At 40.2% G+C, this 16,641-nt stretch overlaps 1 protein-coding gene across 1 annotated transcript in view; it reads left to right on the forward strand.

Annotated features, from left to right (window-relative positions):
* Positions 1 to 3,845: 3,845 nt before the first annotated feature.
* The window catches only part of SLC39A8 (solute carrier family 39 member 8), a 29,318-nt gene continuing 16,522 nt past the window's right edge, over positions 3,846 to 16,641 (forward strand). Inside the window, exon 1 of the mRNA XM_083366896.1 lies at positions 3,846 to 4,839. Within this exon, the coding sequence (XP_083223022.1) occupies positions 4,594 to 4,839 (246 nt within the window). The 5' untranslated portion in view covers positions 3,846 to 4,593. The remainder of the gene's footprint in view (positions 4,840 to 16,641) is intronic.

The following is a 16,641-nucleotide window of genomic DNA, read 5'->3' on the forward strand; positions in this document are numbered from 1 at the left end:
TGGCCAAAATCAGGAGAGGTGCACAGAATGGATAAACTGATGTAGGATCCTCAATTGAAGATGAAGTGAAGTGAGCCATGGCTCTTGAAAGCTTATGCATTTTTATAAGATTCTTCTGATTTTTGACTACCATTGGTTAATGCCTCCTACAATCTATTATTTATTTAGCATATTTTGAGAACATGACAGAAGTAAACATGTACACAGGTTATGTAATTATAAGTAAAACTTCCATGGGGGTATTTCTATGGGGATATTTCTACAATACCTGGAGGCTAGAAGCTGTGCCAGGAAAAAAAACACCTTAATGAGATTGTCTTGAGAAACAGCATTTTTATTGTCTCTTGCTAAAGAACACGTTTATCGAGTTGAAACAGAGTCTTTTGGGTAAAAGATCAAAAGAATGTAGGAAAGTTTTAGAATGCTGACACTCAATGTATGGATTGTGCTACAGTATGTGTGTAGTTATTACCAATATCTCTCATGTAGATAAATAAAATATTATAGATGTGTTGCACAATTTTAAAGGCATACCTGGAAGTTAAAAATTACTCCATAAACTCATGCTCTAATAATATATATCATTTACTCAGGAAGTTGATAAAGGGAACTGCCCGATGATCCCACTGTTTTCTTGGCAGATTCTTTCATATTTTGTGTTCAGATGTTGACATTTCAAAGCAAGAGCAAAGCTTCAGCAAACTATTGTTTACCATCTGAAACTGCAAAGCCCAAGCTGTGCCCCATTCCCTCTGCAGCCCATGATTGCATTTTGCATTTTTTCAAATAAAGTTAATGCTTAGCTACATATTGCTTTAGCTAGCAGTTAACAACAATAATTAAAATGTTTCTAGTTCCTTTTCCTTAAAAAAATCAACCTGAAGGGATTTTTGCACTGGGGTGCTATTCTGTCTTGTAAATTCACAGGATTTTTTCCCCTCCCCATGTATATACATCTGAACTAGATTGTGTTGTTTCTCTGTGTCGTATATGTGTCTATATGTGGATATATGCATACGTTTTTGTCATGTGGATATACTTGGATATACTTGATATAGAAAGTAAAATTGACCCAACCATGCTCAACTATGGCTTTTCTTAATCCGAATGAAGTTTGGGGAGAGTAAAATTCTGTACAAGAACTTCAGTGTTTTAATGTGTTAATGATCCAGTCAGTATAAATTCACAAAATAAATTGTGCTATGACATAATTCATTAAGTTTTAGGTCCCCACAATATCTCAACTCATTCAAAATTTGTAGCGATTTGTATACGTAGATGGAACCACTATTTTCAAGGTTTTGCTGGATTGTGGGGAAGAATTTTGATATTTGATTTTGAACTATGTTACTTATTGTAGTACCTGAATTGCAGTTTTAAGTATTTCTTGCCACATAATGAAGAAAACCATACAGCTGATTTTCAGGCATTGTGGTCAGAGAAGACGGTAGCCACAATAAGGGACTTGGGCATGGATATCTGCAGGAGAGAAGGGGGCAAGGGGAACCGATAATATTTTGTCTTTGCACAAATTATGCAATTATTACCACTATTTGCCCAATATTCTTTCAATGTACATGATGTTATTGTGGCATCTATCAGATTCTAATGATCTCTTTGGTCAAATGTTGCTCACCCTTGACGTAGCATTAGATATGAACCAGATTATATTGACATTCACAGAAACAGATAAACGAAACTGTGGATTATTGTGATATACGAACCAAGCAAAGTTTATTTAGCTGGATCATCTTTGATTTAGAGTGAGAAAATCTGAGTTGCATATAACTAGAAAAACATTCCCTCTCTAGTGAAAAACAGAAGAGCGTTGTTATCAAACAGAAGGTGATCTAGAATTGCTCAATAATAGTCTTATTCTTTATATGCCAGATTTCATTCTTTATATACCTGATTTCAGTTTCAGTTTCTGGGACAGTTAAGAAAGAGATACGTCTGAAGTTCAAATAGGTCTATCAGTCAATATAGAGCAAATGGAATTATGGGCTGATTTGGGAAAAGAGATTTTCCATTATTATTGGCAGTACTGAATTTCAAATTTGTAACAATGACAACAACAGAGTTAATGAAACTATATCTACAGATGTAATAGAACTACATCTACAGGGAAGTAAGCAGTGGGATACCCCAAAGTTCTGCTTTAGACTCAGTACTTTTCAACATCTTCATAAACAATTTAGATGAGGGAATAGAAGGGGAACTCATCAAATTTGATGATATTAAACTGGCAGGAATAGCCAATACTTCAGAAGACAGGCTCAAGATCTAGATCAGTGATGGCGAAGCTTTTAGAGACCAAGTGCCCAAACCGCAACCCAAAACCCACTTATTTATCGCAAAGTGCCAACACGGCAATTTAACCTGAATACTGAGGTTTTAGTTTAGAAGAAACAACTCATATGTTAACATCTTTTGTCTTAAAAGAAAAACACAATAACAAAGCTTTCAATGATACAAACAACTTTTTATTGAAAGGTAAAAGTTTGCATTTGGCATGCTTTTGAACAATTAATGTGATTTTTACTGTTGTATGCATGCTGATAATTTGTCTAACCTTGGCTCATACTTCTAAGTTTGAGAGCAACACATGCAGAACTCAGGTCATCTGTTAGTCTCTGGCGTCAGATTTGATATAATTCAAAGCTGAAAACAGCTGCTCACAAGCACAAGATGATCCAAACAAAGTAGAAAAGCAATCCCAAGTGCTTTCATTGACTTAAAATTATTTGGCAGAGAATTCCACACTTTAAGGATTTTATTTTCAGAATTAACTGTGCTGTCTTTTGTCATCCTTGTTTTCACAGGATTGCTCTCAATAAGAGCGAGATGCGCTTTAGCTCTGTTTTCACCAGGAAGGGGCTTGGGAAATGGCTTTTTCCTGGCAAAAATAAGCCTCCGAGCCCTGATGCTGGTGGAGTGAGGCAGCAGCGGCCAAAGCAGACCCTTCCCTGTCTCCCCTCGCTTCCCCAAAGCCTCCCTTCATTAACCTCCTTTCCAGCTCTGTTCTCCGCCACTGTGTGCAGGGCAACAAAAGAAGCTTGTGGGACTACCGGTTAAAAAAAAAAGTTCAACCAGACCTTCCAACTTTGCAAGAACTTTTTTTTTTCATGAGAAGTTGGAAGGTCAGATGGATCTTTTTTTTAGTCCCACAAACTTCTTTTGTTGCCCTGCACGTGGAGAACAGAGCTGGAAAGGAGATTAGTGAAGGAATGTGGTTGTCCTGTGGTGGGGGTTAGGATTTGGCATTGTGGATGCCCTGGGGTGTGGTGGGGGTTAGGGTTTGGCATTGCGCAGTGTTTGTGCTCTGGTGGGGCTATTCAAAGTACAGGGATTCCTTGCATTTTCAAGCACCCTGTGTGACTGCATGGAAAGGAGTGCTCTGTTTCTCAAGCGCCCTATTCCAGGCATACAGAACTTGCAGTCTCTGCCAGATCTCCGTTGGGATAAAGTCTTTTAGCTCCTATAGACCGCTTCCAAACACAGCCAGTCCCTGCGTTTGGAAGCGCTCCATAGGTGCGGAAACATTTTTTTATCCCAATGGAGATCTGACAGAGACTGCAAGCTCTTTGGATAAGTTTTTGCAGGAAAAAGCCATTTCTCAAGCCCCTTCCTAGCCAAAACAAGCCTCCAGAGCGAGCATACTTCACTCTTCTTAAGAGCAATCCTACGAAAACAAGCCTCCAGAGCTTGCTCCAGAGGCTTGTTTTGGCTAGGAAGAGGCTTGAGAAATGGCTTTTTCCTGCGAAAACTTAGCCAAAGAGCAAAGCGCACATGCCCACAGAGAGGGCTCTAGGTGCCCCCTCTGGCACGCGTACCATAGGTTCACCACCACTGATCTATATGGATCTCAACAGATTTGAACACTGGGCCCTATCTAACAAAATGAAATTCAACGTAGAGAAAAGTAAGGTTTTGCACTTAGGTAAGAAAAAACAAATGTACAAGTACTCAATAGCAGTAACTGTGAGAGGGATCTTGGAGTCCTAGTGGACAATCACTTAAATATGAGCCAGCAGTGTGCAGCAGCAGCAGCTAAAAAAGCCAATGCAATCCTAGGTTGCATTAACAGAGGAACAGAATAATAATAAAAAAAATATTAGAACAATGCAGTCCTTCATAAACTCTTGACATCATTGCCCTCTTGGTTGGGTAAGCAATCAGGAGATAATGGGAGCCGTAGTCCAGTGTGCCCTTTCTGGGCAACAGATTGGGGTCAAGAGGGCTTCTGACACTTTTTCTGTCCTTACTTCCCCCCCCCCTCCTGTTGCAGGAAGAGCCAAGTGCGCCTGGCATTCGGGACTGAAGAGGTCTTTCGGTTCTCTGGCTGAGGCAGCTTCTCCTACCTACACCCTTCCGGGATAGGATTTGGGGAACGTCCGGGGAAGGGCCCTTGTCCCTGCCCAAGAGGGAGGGAAGAAACGGCCTCCACCTGCAGCAGTGCCGAAGTTTGAGTGCCCGAGGAAGGGTCACTCCCGCTTGCCGTCAGCCCCAAAGACACGGCGCGTCTTCGGCTGGTGGATTGAACTCCTCCGGCCTCGCCTTCCCTTCTCGCTCGCCTCTTCGCGCTTGCCGGCGATGTCTCCTCTCGTGGCCGCCGCTCTGGCACTTGGCGTCTTCGTTTCTACCGGCGCCCAAGAAGATCCTCCAGCAGCGTCGGCGGCGATCGGAGGGTCCTTCGCTCAGGATCTCTTCGCTGTCTTCGGAGGGAACCGGAGTCTCTCGAGCGAGCAGGTCGGCCAGATGCTGCAGAAGCTGGGCGCCCGGCAGAAGATGAGCGAGTTCTTGCCCCCAGGATCGCTGGCGCATCTGCGCTACAACCAGGTAGGGAGACATCCCGCCCTTTGCCCCGCATCCCTAGCGCTGGAAACTCCACCCAGCAGTTTCGACTTCCACGTTTGTGGAAGAGGGAGGGAGGATTCAAAGTCTCGATTTTCGTTTTAAGAATTTTAGTCAATGCTGAAAAGGTCAAAGGCTACATACAGATAAAGGGGAAGGCAGACTTTTCATAGCTCTCCATTTGCCTCCCTCCCCTCTTCACCTCTATGGTTAGGAGGAAGAACTGGCAAAGTCTTAAGAGCTGGGATCCACTGACCACACCATTTTATTCCAGCTCTACCTTGAGATTCAAGGTTCTGGTAATGGTCTTTAAGTCCCTACATGCCCTTTTCACCGCCCTGAGTTCCTCGGGAGAAGGGCGGTATACAAATATAATAAATAAATAAATGATAAATAAATAGTGTCATGTCAGTGGCAGAATGTTCTATCATAGAACCAGAAGGAGTTTTGATGGTGGTAATCTTTGTAAGCAACCATAGCAAGTACTGTATGTGTTGTTGGGGAACGCTGGTCTAATACATGGTGCTAACTTATGGTCAGAAATGGTGTAGGGGCAGGGGTAGGCAACCTCGGCTCTTCTATGACTCAAGGACTTCAACTCCCAGAATTCCTGAGTCAGCATAGTTGACAGGAATTCTGGGAGTTGAAGTCCATGAGTCATAAAAGAGCTGAGGTTGCCTACCCCAGGGTCTCCTGGTGGTGGTGGTGGGGTTGGACTAGATGACTTACAAGGTCCCTTCCAACTAATTCTATTCTATTCTATTCTATTCTATTCTATTCTATTCTATTCTATTCTATTCTATTCTATTCTATTCTATTCTATTCTATTCTATTCTATTCTATTCTATTCTATTCTTCTATTCTATTCTATTCTATTCTATTCTATTCTATTCTATTCTATTCTATTCTATTCTATTCTATTCTATTCTATTCTATTCTATTCTATTCTATTCTATTCTTCTATTCTATTCTATTCTATTCTATTCTATTCTATTCTATTCTATTCTATTCTTCTATTCTATTCTATTCTATTCTATTCTATTCTATTCTATTCTATTCTATTCTATTCTATTCTTCTATTCTATTCTATTCTATTCTATTCTATTCTATTCTATTCTATTCTTCTATTCTATTCTATTCTATTCTATTCTATTCTATTCTATTCTATTCTTCTATTCTATTCTATTCTATTCTATTCTATTCTATTCTATTCTATTCTATTCTATTCTATTCTTCTATTCTATTCTATTCTATTCTTCTATTCTATTCTATTCTATTCTATTCTATTCTATTCTATTCTATTCTATTCTATTCTATTCTATTCTATTCTATTCTATTCTTCTATTCTATTCTATTCTATTCTATTCTATTCTATTCTATTCTATTCTATTCTTCTATTCTATTCTATTCTATTCTATTCTATTCTATTCTATTCTATTCTATTCTTGTTAAGTGACACATTTGTTAAGTGAGTTTTGCCCCATTTTACGACCTTCCTTGCCACAGTTGTTAAGTGAATCACTGCAATTGGTAAGTTAGTAACCCTATTGTTGAGTGAATCTGGTTTTCCCCATTGACATTTGCTTGTGAGAAGTTTGCAAAAGGTGATCTCATGATCGTGGGACACAGCAATGATCATAAATATGAACTGGCTGCCAAGTGTCTGAATTTTAATCACATATTTATGGGGGATGCTGCAAAGTTCGTAACAGAAAAAACGATCATGTCACTTTTGCCAGTGCCGTTGTAAGTTTGAACAGTCACTAAATGAACTGTTGTAAGTTGAGGACTACCTATATACTCAAGTCAAATAAATTGCATGTTCAATTATGGGTAACGTGTTTACTTTCAGGCCGAGTTCCTTTATTTTTGGTCCATCTTAAATTGGCTGACTTTCTGGGTTAAAGAAACCTAGCTGGTGTTGGGCAGGAATTATGCCTGAATATATTTATGCCCTCTGTTGACTGCAACTTTGATGATTTTCTCAGCCACTGATGGCAATCCTGGAAACTGAGATCTAACATCTTTGGAGGGCGTTAGATTTAGGAAGACAGATTTATATCTTCGGTGCTAAATGTTGTATATAGAATATTTGAACATGCTTCAGTACTGACAGCTTTTAATGCTACCTGTTAGAATATACTATGCAGCTAATCCTTCTTTTCCTGGATTTTGTGAAAATATTGAGTAAGAATGGGAGAAAAAAGTATACTTGTAGATGTTATCCTCTTGACTATCTCTCTATAGCTTTTTAAATGAAATAAGTTATTTTCGAAATAAAAGCAAAGCAAACTGCCACATGTATCCTTGGAGAGACATCCAGTTACGGACAGTGGTGATATTCCCTTTCTTCAATAAATAAAATATGGAAAGAAATCACACACAAATTGTAGCTCATTATGCAGTTAGCATTGTTATAGTATGGAAGAATTATGGTTTAGTGCCATAGGACATGTTTTACATATACACAGAAGATCTAATATCTCAGAGTCTCACTCAAATGACTGGGAAAGTGAGTCTAAAACTGATAGTGTTACCTAGTTTGTGTAATGAGACATCTGCAAGAAAACAACCAGGTTCAGAGAGCATCAAGCACTCCTCATTTCAACCCTGAGCTACAAATATTCTTTTTTATTGATTGGGAAAGTATGTTGTGGAAAAATTTCATACACTTAGAAGATGAGTGTACCTACCAGAAGAAATAAATCCAATTATGTGCTCATTACATTTACACCAGTGTAGGCTTGTTTGAATGTTGTTATATAACTATAATTATATAATAATTATATGTAATAAATATATTATAAATCATAATTTCATCAGAATAGGCTTGAGTCTTACTGTTTTTTCCTTTAAGGACTGACTCTGCCATCTCTCTGCTATTCTCTGTTTTGTGCTTCACAATGAATTGTGTGTTTATCTCTGCATTTAGAATATAAACCAATCTTCTCATCTTGGTACCCTCCAGACACAACACAGACACATAAATCTCCCTTACTAAATTTTGCTCTCCTTCTTTAGTGTGAAATGTGGATGATGGGAGTTGTAGCCCCAAAATTCTGGAATAAATTAAATGTCTACATCTGGCCGTTATTTATATATTAGGCCAGGGGTAGGCAACCTTGGCTGGCTCAGGAATTCTGGGAGTTGAAGTCCACGAGTCACAAAAGAGCCAAGGTTGCCTACCCCTGGGCCATGCTGTAGCTCTCAGGCTAGTAATACTGTTCTTGTGCATTGAGTTATCAGAAAAATTTGTACAGCATAATCCCCCAAATGTGGGGGTTGACATGTAAGAAAAGCAGAGAGGAGAAGAAGATCAGAGAACACCTGTTATGAAATGTTTCTGTGTAGAAATAAGGCACACATTCATTTTGGAAGTAAACACCAGGCATGCAATAATCCACCCAAAGTGCTATTAGTGGAGTGGGATCATCCAGAAAATAAACAACAGAAACAATGACTTAATACAAGCTGGTTTTCACCATATGGGTCAGAAAGCTATTTCAGCTTTTTAGTCTGTCTCCTTGTGATAAAACTCAATCTAAGCTTGACCTCGTAGTATAAAAAGATAGGTGAGCTGTAGTGGTAAAATGCATTGTTTTGCAAAGAATAAAATGTTTTTCATGTTTTCTATTGGCTGTTTTTTTTTACTAGACCATCGAAAAGTAATATGTACAACTTGCAACCTGGAGTTCTATAATTATGTTATAAATGCTATTTATCCATGTTGTTCTCTTTTGTGTTTCCTTTCAGTATAAATATCAGTGCAGCTCACAACAGTATAAATAAAACAGAATAGTTATCACAACAATAGAAATAATGTAAACAATTAAAGAGTAAAAGGGCAACGGCTTATTGCTTCATACACATAATATAAACTCTAGCAAATACCACATATATTTATAAATTTGTTTTATCTGATCTGTCCCCACATTGAATAGTGATTTAAGGAAAATATTTATTGTGGTCAGGGACATGATAATAACTGCTTTGTCAGCATGGTTTTTAAATCCTATATAGCAAATTATAAAGGTAGTTGGTGAATATGTAAATTGGAACATACGTCAACAGAATTACTGTACAAGCCAGAGGATTCATGAAAATAGCTTATTTATACCTCACTTTATATGACGAACTAGATGAGATTGTTCTAGTTATTTTTGTATTATTTATATTTGTTGTTGTTAGTTGCGAAGTCTTGTCTGACCCATCGCGACCCCATGGACAACGTTCCTCCAGGCCTTCCTGTCCTCTACCATCTTCTGGAGTCCTTTTAGGCTCACGCCTACTGCTTCAGTGACTCCATCCTGCCACCTTATTTATATAGCACTGTTTAATAGAATATGGAACATGAACCAGTTTTATTTGTTTTAATTTTTTGTTTTTTGTAGAAGATCACGATAACTTACAAAAATGCAATTTATACACATAAGTATATTTAATGACAATAAAACTGTTATATAATTAAATAACATAGGTCATGAGAATAGCAGCCAATGAAAACCTACAAGCAGTTCTCAACTAATGACCTCAATTCAGCCTGGAATTAAGGTTGTAAATTGTGCCAGTTAAGTGGATATTTCTAGGACTACTAGATTCTGCAATAGCCACCCGTCTTGTAAATTCGCACAATTCTTTTTTTCTCTTTATGTATATGTATACATCTGAACTAGACTATGTTATTTCTGTGTGTCATATATATGTGTGTGTGTATGTGGGTATATGCATAAACTTTTGACATGTTTATGTAGTGTACATTGGATATGGTTACCCTCTGAGAGCTGAATGCAACAAAATTTCATTTTAATGTATACTGATTAGCATACATTTAAAGTGACAGTAAAGTTATTATTCTATTCCTCTATTCTATCATTACGTAACCATGCCTGATCTTACAACCTTTTTGTGGTGGTTGTTAAGCAAACAGCACTCTTAAAGGGAACGTGGTGCTTATAAAGCAAACACCATGGCTATTAAGGGAAATTTATTTTATTTTATTTTATTTTTTTTAATTCCATTTATATCCCGCCCTTCTCCGAAGACTCAGGGCGGCTTACAAGCTTAGCAGTTATTCTCTGCAGTAGGCTTTTTTTGCCAGAAACTAGAAGTAAATGCCAGGTTCTAGCAAAAACATTCTACATCACAGTCACATAATGATATGAGACTGCAAACAGTGTTAAATGTGGGCCGTTTGCTGAGTGCCTAAAATGAAATCACATAATTGCAGGGAAGGGTGCAGCCATCGGAATATTGAATCTGGGTTATGAATATGTCTTGGAAGGAGTCTATCAAAAATTTTAATGGTCCGGTTGTAAGTTGAGGATTATTATATTGAGTAAAATTAATGGTACCCATGTTTGGTTCTCATAGACGAGGACTCAGAGTGGTTTAACAAGGAATGAGTTTATTGAATACACAAAGTCAACTGTCAACTGTCAAATGTTGCAACCTTTTTATAGTGGAACTGTTTGAACTGTAACCAATCGTTGGAGACTATTTTCCCGCTTCTTGTTTATGGCAACCAATGATTGCAACAGAATCTCCCGCTCAAACCCCACTACTTTTGCAATCTGCAATCTTCCCTGTTTGCAACTATTTACATACACAACACCCCTTACCCCCCAGTTGTTGTTATTTCTGAACAAAATCCTTTAGATATTTTGGTGGCTTATGGATTCTAGAAGGGTATCTATTGCTCTGGCTGCAAGGGACCCCTTTTCCTGAATTTATGCTTGGCTGATTGTCTCTGTTGGACCTGGGCTCTTGGCTACCCGACTCTGATGTTTCCCTGTTGCTGATTTGTGTATTTGTTTGTGCTTGAAGATTAGTGGTCACTGGCCTACCTTGCAGGGGTGCTACCCAGTCAAATTGACTAAATGGTTGTTGTTGAGTACCAGGGGGTGAATTATTTTGCCTTTCCTCTCCCTCGCTCTCTGGCATGATGTTATTACTGAACCTGGATGTACTGTTTCCCCCCAATATATTTTGGTCCCCATCTTCTGGCAAGCATCCACTAGATCTCTTCCTCAGCTGATCTAGATGTCTTTTAATGATCCTATTCCCTTCCCCCTCAATAATGTACGACAAGGGACCTAAGATTTCAGTAACCACCCCTGGAATCCATTTGTCCCCTTGGGTATAGTTCCTGGCCCAGATTAATTCCCCCACTTTAAATGTTCTATTTGGCATGTCCAATTCAGCGCTTGGTATAAGTCTGTCCGGGTGTAATCTGTCCAATTTGGTGGTCAATCTCCTTCCCCACCTCATTTCAGCTGGACTTTTGCCTGTAGCAGCGCATGGGGTCGTATGTTGGGCCAGCAAAAATTCAGCCAGTCTTTGATGCCAGTCACCCCGAATGATTCTTTTTAAGGCATCTTTCGTGGTCCTCACATTTCGTTCAGCCAAGCCGTTGGTGGATGGGTGGAAGGGTGCTGATGTCTTGTGCTTAATCGAGTTGGCCTTGAGGAAATCCTGGAATTCAATAGATGTGAATTGTGGCCCATTATCAGACACGATGACATCCGGTAACCCATGAGTGGCAAAGAGGCCCCTTAATACCTGTATTGTTCTTCCTGAAGTTACTGAACTAACTGGTACTACCTCTAGCCATCTAGAGAAACTATCAACTACCACCAGAAATGTTAACCCTTGGAAAGGTCCAGCAAAGTCAATATGGATCCTGGACCAAGGATTTCTAGCTAACTCCCACTTATGCGTACGGGTGTGTTGTTGTTCTGGCCTAGAACGTTGGCACAAATGGCAATTGGCAACACATTCCTCAATGTCGTTGTCCAGTCCTGGCCACCACAAGTGACTCCTGGCCAACGCCTTCATCCGTACTATTCCTGGGTGTCCTTCATGTAATTCTAATAAAATAGCTGATCTGTGGATCCCAGGAATAACCACACGATTTCCCCACAGTAAGCATCCCAAATGAACTGATAGTTCATCTTTTCTTCTAAAATAGGGAATGTATTTTTCATCCGGGTTGGCGTTTGGCCACCCACTCAGGACCCAGGCCATTACTCTCTTTAAAGTGTGGTCATTACTTGTTGCCGCAGCTATGTCTTTAGCAGTTAGAGGCAAGTCGGGGATGTCCTGTAGGGACATTATTTGTCCCACTGGGGCAGGGTCACCCTCAGTGATGTTTAAGGGCAGTCTGCTAAGGGCATCTGCGTGCCCCATGTCCTTGCCCGGTCTGTATTGAAGAGAGAATGAGTATGCTGAGAGGAAGATGGACCATCTCAGCATCCTGGGTGACATGATTTGGGGAGTCTGTTTATCTGTGGTAAACAGTCCCAACAGGGGTTTGTGGTCTGTCAGTATGGTAAAGTTCCTACCATAAAGGTAGTCGTGGAACTTTTTAACTCCAGCCACAATTGCTAATGCTTCCCTGTCTATCTGAGCGTAGTTCCGCTCTGCCTTGGTTAGTGTCCTGGAATAATATGCTATTGGTCTTTGTATTCCTTGGTTGTCTAAATGGCTGATCACAGCCCCTACACCATAAGGTGAAGCATCGCACGCTAGGTAAATTGGTTTATTTTCTATGAAGTGGGTTACAATTGATTGGCTGGAAAGAATGTCTTTTAAAGTTTGGAAACTAATTCTATGTTTATTCTGCCACTGCCAAGGAGTCTTTTTATCTAAGAGCCTATGGAGAGGTTCTGCAATGGCAGCCTTGTGGGGCACAAATGTATGGTAGAAGTTTACTAAGCCTAGGAAGGCTTGTAGTTCAGCCTTGTTCCTAGGCTCAGGAGCCAATTTAATTGCTTTTATTTTTTCAGGGGTTGGATGGACTCCATTTTTGTCTATCCTGAACCCCAAGAAATCAGTGGACTTAACCCCAATGCAACATTTTTCCCTTTTTAGTTTTAAACCAGCCCTTCTAAATCTTCCCAATACCTGTTCCAGCCGCTCCACTAGCATTTCTTCATTTTTTCCAGCTATCAAGACATCATCAAAGTAAGGGCATACACCTGGTATGCCCTTTAAGGTCCTCTCCATCACTTCTTGAAAGATGCCTGGAGCTGCTGCAATGCCAAATTGCAGTCTGTGGACTCGGAACGCCCCCTTGTGGGTAACAATCGTCTGTGCTTCTGCAGCCTCTTCAGAAACAGTCAACTGTAAGTACGCATGCGCCAAGTCTAGCTTGGCAAACATGGCGCCGTCCTGGATCGTGGCGAGGACCTGCTTCACCGTCGGGACCGGGTAAGCATGTTTTTTCATTCCAATGTTCAGGGTGGCCTTGTAGTCAGCGCAGATTCTCACATCCCCATTGGGTTTGAGGGGTGTGACAATCGGCGTTTCCCACAAACCACCCTCAACAGGTTCTAACACGCCTTGGCCTACAAGCCTCTCGAGCTCGGCCTCGATTTTTTCCTTCAGGGCGAAAGGCACCCTGCGGGCCTTAAGCCTGATAGGTTTTACTGAGGGGTCTAGATTAAATTTAATTGGGGGCCCTTTGTATTTACCAAGGGATCCGTCGAATACGTCTGCAAATTCATTGCAGACTGATTCGAGGGTCTTATTTTTAATTATTGAATTTATTCCCCCGATCCAAATGTCCAGGGCAGGGAACCAGTTAATGCCAATTAGGCTAGTCCTATGACCCTCAGTTACTATTAAATCTAAAATCCCCTTAAATCCCTTAAATTCTACGCGAAAACTAATTTTCCCTTTTATTTTAATTGGGCTTTTTTGGAAATCAATTAATTGAATTTTTGTTGAACTAAGTGGAATTTTTCTTCCACTTATTTGTTCAATCCTATCAAGGGTTTCACTGGAAATTATTGACACTGAAGCCCCTGAGTCAATTTCCATTCTGCAAGGAACCCCTTGCAGATGGACTATGATTTTTAATTTTCCTTCTGGAAAATTGCCATTTTTCCCAATTCTCCTGCGGTTGACTCGCGCCACCTCCCCTAAATTAGGAATTTTTACCCAGGGTTTAGGGGTCTCCTTGCCACTAACGTTAGGGGTTACCTTACCTTCGGGCCACACCTCTACTTCGTGAAGGCGGTTGTCACGAGCACGGCTCCTGCAGATGGCCTGGATGTGGCCGGTCTTCCCACACGCCCTGCACTTTGCGGTACGGAATCGGCAAGATGCGCGGGGATGGTTGCCACCGCAGCTGCCACACCGGTTTTGGGGTTCGTTGTCACGCGGTCTGGTTGTGGTGTCCCTCCATGGTCGTTGTGGCCCTGTCGCTTGTCTTTGCGGAGTTGCGGGTTGTTGACGGCGGTTAGGTTCGGGCCCTTCGCTTCTGGGTGGTCTTGGCGCCAATTTTCCGAATCGCCTGGAGACTTCAGCGATATCTTCTTCCCACTGCTGGTCCGCCTCCCCGTAGTCCACATAGCCCTCTTGGTTGATCTCGGACGATGCTGCCATGCTACTGCGGGGGGGGGTCGCGATACCCGGTTGATTCGTACGTTAAAAGTTCATCGATCACCTCCTGCAGATCGCCAGTGGGTTTGGATATAATTCTGTTTTGTAGCTGCTCGTCCCTCAAGCCCAGTACTACATGGTCACGAATTCTTATTTCAAGATTATCGTATTTACATCATACTGCGGCTTCCCTGACGGCAGCGACAAATTTTTGTATGGATTCTCCCGGCCTCTGGTTTCTTTTCTCGAAGATGCGCCGCCAGAATAGTTCGGATCTCCTAGGTGTAAAGTGGACCTTTAGTTTGGCTAGGAGATCGGCATACGGCACGCTTGAGACCGGTTGCGGTTGACACAGACCGACAGCGACTCGATAGACCGGTGTGCCGCAAATCGTCAGTAATGCTGCCGCTTTTTTCCGGTCGTCTGTGATTCCGTTCACTAGCAGGAACCCTTCGACCTGTCCGACGTATTCTTCCCAATCTTCGGGGAAGTTTGGGTCGAATTCCTTCAATGACCCAATCTGCGCCATTCGGAGAATTTTTCTTATTCTGCCGCGGCCGCTCGGTTGACTTTGACACGTATTCGAATTTGCCGCCTTTGCGCGACAATTCCGCCAATTCTCTGGTCTTCTGTCTATCCCACCTTCGTCGCCAATTGTTTGGTTCTCATAGACGAGGACTCAGAGTGGTTTAACAAGGAATGATTTTATTGAATACACAAAGTCAACTGTCAACTGTCAAATGTTGCAACCTTTTTATAGTGGAACTGTTTGAACTGTAACCAATCGTTGGAGACTATTTTCCCGCTTCTTGTTTATGGCAACCAATGATTGCAACAGAATCTCCCGCTCAAACCCCACTACTTTTGCAATCTGCAATCTTCCCTGTTTGCAACTATTTACATACACAACAACCCATCTGCCTATTGACAGAATAATTCATCAATTATTTCACCAGATCCAAATAGAGGGGTTTCAGGAAGTACGGGAGGAGAGGGGAAACTGCATGCGTAGAAGACATAAGAGTCAATACAGAATTTATATGTATTGATTAATAATTATATATAGATCATGAAGGGTATTGCAGAGTTTTCCCTCAACTTGCTTTGAGTCAATTTTGGATGCAGAGTTGAATTGCATCTGAATCATTTCCTTGGACAAACTATCTATTGTATTCTTATTCTTTTTACTGTGATTATTGACTGCAGATGCCATTGTGGCTAAAGGTCAGGCAATTATCTTGAACAATAACTAGACTGGCATGGCATAAACATTTAAATATATATTGCTTTGGCAGCTAGTCATACCCCAACTACTGTCTTTGGAATAATGGCAGAAAGAATTTAACTGATATTCCAAACTTAAACAAAGGGAGGGTGGAAGCTTGTTTCCCTTTTAAAATATACATAATTTTACGGAAAGTTTTAACAACAGTAGTAAGAATTAATACCAACTAAAATAGAATGAAAACGAAGAAAAAGGAAAAAATAAAAGAAAAACCTAAAAGTGCAAAAAGAAAATAAGTAGAAAAATAGAAGAAATATATAAAGAAATGTCATCCAATCTTGTTTACACCAGTTATATGTATAATGATAGTTGAACCTCTCTCTCGCTAAAGTAACTTTATGATTCTCTTTCTATAATCTACCCTTCCTAATAATCAAAACCATAAAATATAAGTTGATGTTTTTCTCTCCAAAAATTTCATATGAGGTTTCTAGTCAACAATAAATGTAGATATTGTCTTTTCCCTAACCAAACAAGTCAATATTGCTACATATTCCGTTTCCGAGATTAAATAACTATTACTGGAACACTTTAAAATAATAACTGAATGATTACCGGATTTCATAATATAAATATGTAGCAATTCAAGTTTTGCAGGGAAGAGTATTGTTTCATAAAGCTTCAGAACAAAAGCATTCATAGTGTTAACACAATTTGTGTGAAACTGTATAAACAAGCATGAAGCATAACATAATTCATGCACATTTTAATGAAATCTTGTCTCCAGAAATACAACATTACAACATGTTTATAAAATATTAGGAGCATAAATGCACAGGATTTCAATTATAGAGTTTTGCTTGCAGTTCAAGCAAACGCTGGAATGTACCTCTGTATGTCACTTGATTATATCTCTTTCTTATTCATTTCCTTTTGGAAAGGCTGATCCAATGAAAGTTGTTCATTTCAGGCTAGGTTTCCTTGCTGATCTGCTTGTGCAAAAGTATCTCCTAAATTACAGAAATAAAAGAAAAGAGAGACATGGCCCGAACTGTGAATGAACTGCACTTTCATTCAGCCCACAAAACCTTGTTTACTCAAGGTAGTTCTCTTCCTCATATTTTCCCTAAAACCATGGACCCTCTCTTTGCTTTGTACAAACCTAATGATAAAGAGCT

The sequence above is a fragment of the Vipera ursinii genome, assembly GCF_947247035.1.
Source record: "Vipera ursinii genome assembly, chromosome: 7".
Lineage (NCBI taxonomy): Eukaryota > Metazoa > Chordata > Lepidosauria > Squamata > Viperidae > Vipera > Vipera ursinii.